Source organism: Berghia stephanieae, chromosome 11 (assembly GCF_034508935.2).
Source record: "Berghia stephanieae isolate SIO BIC M18660-M18661 chromosome 11, UCSD_Bste_1.3, whole genome shotgun sequence".
Lineage (NCBI taxonomy): Eukaryota > Metazoa > Mollusca > Gastropoda > Nudibranchia > Aeolidiidae > Berghia > Berghia stephanieae.
In genome coordinates this window covers 40,097,092-40,100,718 of record NC_088370.1, presented here as the reverse complement: position 1 = coordinate 40,100,718, position 3,627 = coordinate 40,097,092, and the positions used below count along the sequence as shown (strand labels likewise).

The 3,627-nt window shown below is 32.3% G+C and overlaps 1 protein-coding gene across 3 annotated transcripts in view; it reads right to left on the bottom strand.

The window, feature by feature from the left end:
* Positions 1–927: 927 nt before the first annotated feature.
* LOC144956976 (solute carrier family 28 member 3-like) overlaps positions 928–3,627 on the bottom strand; it is a 98,272-nt gene continuing 95,572 nt past the window's right edge. For 2 of the 3 annotated variants that reach the window (XM_078887846.1, XM_078887845.1), the window contains 2 exons: positions 3,205–3,385; positions 928–1,485 (listed from right to left, as the gene is read on the bottom strand). In XM_078887846.1, coding sequence (XP_078743972.1) covers positions 1,454–1,485; positions 3,205–3,385 — 213 coding nt within the window. In that variant the 3' untranslated portion in view covers positions 928–1,453. The remainder of the gene's footprint in view (positions 1,486–3,204; positions 3,386–3,627) is intronic. The other variant, XM_078887847.1, reaches the window with a different exon arrangement.

The window sequence follows — 3,627 nt, the reverse complement described above, 5'->3', positions numbered from 1 at the left end:
AATAAATGCAGCCGTTCTGTCCAGGTTGACCTCATCAACTGAACAAATTTACCGCAGTGCTGATTCCATTCAAAGTGACTCTGACATCAACTTATACCCGATTGAATTCTTGAACGAACTTACACCTCCCGGACTTCCTCCACATGCATTACATTTGAAAGCCAACACGTCAGTCATGCTGCTTAGAAATATAAATCCTAAATCAGGCCTCCTAAATGGCACCCGTTTGTTAATAATTAAATTAGGTTCAAATGTATTAGAAGCTAAGATAATTACCGGTAGTAGAGCTGGCGACACAGTGTATATCCCTAGAAATAATCTGACGACAACAACTGATTCAGGCTTACCATTTATTATAAATAGAAGACAGTTTCCGGCAAAATTGTCATATGCAATGACAATTAACAAGTCTCAGGGGCAGACATTAAGCAAGGTGGGGATTTTCTTACCACAACCGGTATTCACACACGGACAACTGTATGTTGCTGTGTCACGGGTCAGAGGCTATAGTGGCTTACACTTCATGTTGGGCCACACAGAAAGATCAACCGAAGATATACCAAATTACACAGACAACGTTGTTTAACAATCTGCCCTCATTAAATGATGGTGAGTACAGTATCGAATAAAAATAGTTCTTTCCCCGCGAAATTACGGGCTTTTTACTAGTATATATATATATATATATATATATATATATATATATATATATATATATATATAATAGAATCATTGTTAACTTCAACAGAACTGTTTCATGCCACTAGGGCAATCTACGGGAAGTGTAATCGTTATCATTGTTTATGATTGTGTGTTGTTTCTGTGATATTTAGGTGTCGAGATTATTTACTGCTTCTTTAAATTGCTAGATTGTTCTATCAATGCCCTTATATTTTTGGTTACATAAAAAACACCCCTTTTGTCATGGTTATTTGGTAAGTTTTATTTGCAGAATCTATACAAGGCAATATTATAATTTTTTTTAAACAATGATTTCAACGCAACACAAAACACATTGTTGTTTATAGATCTATAACATTTTAGCGAATTAAAGCATCTGTTGTTTTTTGTTAGTTTTTTGGCTTCAGTCGTAGGAACAAATAATACAATCAGGCACATTGAAATGAAAAAGTTACTTTCGACTGGTTATGTTTATTATTACTTTTTTAAATTACACTCGAGTACGGTTTCCTCGAACACGATTTCCTCGAACACGATTTCCTCAAATACACAGTTTCCTAGGACGTATTAGAATATCCCACTATTACCCTAATTAATTTTTTTGCACACGTTTCTTCGAACTACGGTTTTCTAGAATTGTTTGTTGCATGTCGCGAGGAGTTTGTATATACCGTGCTCGAGTGTATATCATTATCAATGAGGTGGTCACATCTTCCAGCAAGCTGAATAAAAACGGTAGCTGTAGGGGTGAATCATTGTTGACATCTGTCGTTTATGACAAATCTTCTGTTGTATACAATATACCTGTAAGGAAACAACACAAAAAAGAATAAATTTCAAATAACACATTATGCTTTTATTATATATTTGGCAAATTTGATTTTTTGGTTATACATATGTTCAGGTTAGACCAGAATTGTTTTTACTGATTGTTTTGTATTTCTCGTTGCCATGTTGTCACTCTTTGTCAGTAGTCATCACCGGCTACTTTATTGTTATAATTTGTTGTTATTTATAATTATTTCCACGATCGTCATTGTTATTGTTATTTATGGTGTGAATGATGTAACATTTTCGCGCCTTTAATGAGTATTGGTAAACTGACTCAACATCTTGGTCAGTCTCTCTCCAAACGTTGAAAGTGAAGGTCTTAACCCTCTCAATTTTCATCTAGGAAGTTTTAACTGCATACTTAAAATATTTTCCTATATTTTCTTGGACGTTTCGGGTTATAGCCCATGGTTTTTCCTATACTGGGTTGTCCTTACATTTTAGAACTTAACGCACCAGAAATGTAATTTTTTATTTCTAAATAATAGTTATTATGATTCCTATGTAAATTGTCTTAGATATGTAGCCCCACTTGTTCGCAGAGATATACTAATATTCATTGTATTTAATAATCTGTCATTCCGTATGTTCCAATTATCGTGTAAAGGCATTTATCTATCGTTTAATAGATATTTACTGTCATGTCATGTGAGTAGTATTCATGTTTTAACGTGCTACTTTTGTTTATTTTTCTGCTATGTTCCCATTTGATTATAATTTGTCAAATGGGGAGACATTCCATATTTGTTAAGTATATTAATTACCATTACATGTATTTTATTTATGTTTATTAAATATAATGTAACCAAAATATATATATTTTTAAATATTATATTTTGAAGTCGACCTGCTGTACATGCTACTACTGTAAACTTCTATTCTACATGTCTTTCTACCGTTATCCCATCGTCCAACTGCATCGTTTTCTTCAATCATTCATCTATTAAACATCGTCTTCATCTTTATCAACAACAACGTTCTCGTATTTAACTTCACCATTGTGTATGGCAGCGTTCGCCCTGGTGCGATTCGTCATAATATTGTAATACACAAATTAACATAGGCTCCAAAACCACTGAACCAATCGTCACCAAATCAGATAGATATAATGACAGAAAGATGGGAAGACAGGTAGACATTTAAATAAATATACAGGTAGATATCCAAATAGACAGATGAATATATATATATATATATATATATATATATATATATATATAGGTGGGTAAGTATGTAGATAAATAAATTGATAAACAGATAGATAGATAGATAGATAGATAGATAGATAGATAGATAGATAGATAGATAGATAGATAGATAGATAGATAGATAGAAAGAAATGGATAGATTAATTAATTGATTGATAGAAAGCGAGATAGTCATCTAAAAAGATAGATGGATAGATAGACTCATAGAGAGATATGTAGATGGATACATTCATAGATAGATATGGATAGATAGATAGATAGATAGATATATATATATATATATATATATATATAGATAAATGGATTGATAGATAGACAGACTCATAGATAGATAGATAGATTGATAGATAGATAGATAGATATATGGTAGATAGATAAATAGATGGATAGATAGATATATAGATAGATTTATATAAATAGATAATGTGCAAATGAACCAGATAGATAGAGGTTTGTCGGTGTAAATGGATAGAAAGATTGATACCTGCAACCGCTGCGGTGATAAAACAGGCGATATTACCAGCTACAAAGGCTCGCATGATCAGGCTAACAATGATGGGCTTTCTGGCTGGACAAAGCGGTACCAGAGCTCCAAGGGTCATCCCTATTGCTGGAAATGCACTTAAACCACACATGGCATAGGTAGCTATTACCTCCGTGCGTCGCTGGTAATGATAAACAAGAAGATAAATAGATTTATAAATAAAATATATAAATGAATGACAGAAATAATAATAATAAATAAATAAATAAATAAATAAATAAATGGATGGGGCTGGGATAGATGCTAGAAAAAATGATAGCTAGATTAAATAGATAGATAAATAGATTACATTCCCTCTTTTCACGTCATATGAAAATGTGTCTGTAGGGTCAGTTCGAAAAGAATATACCGTATACCAATAAC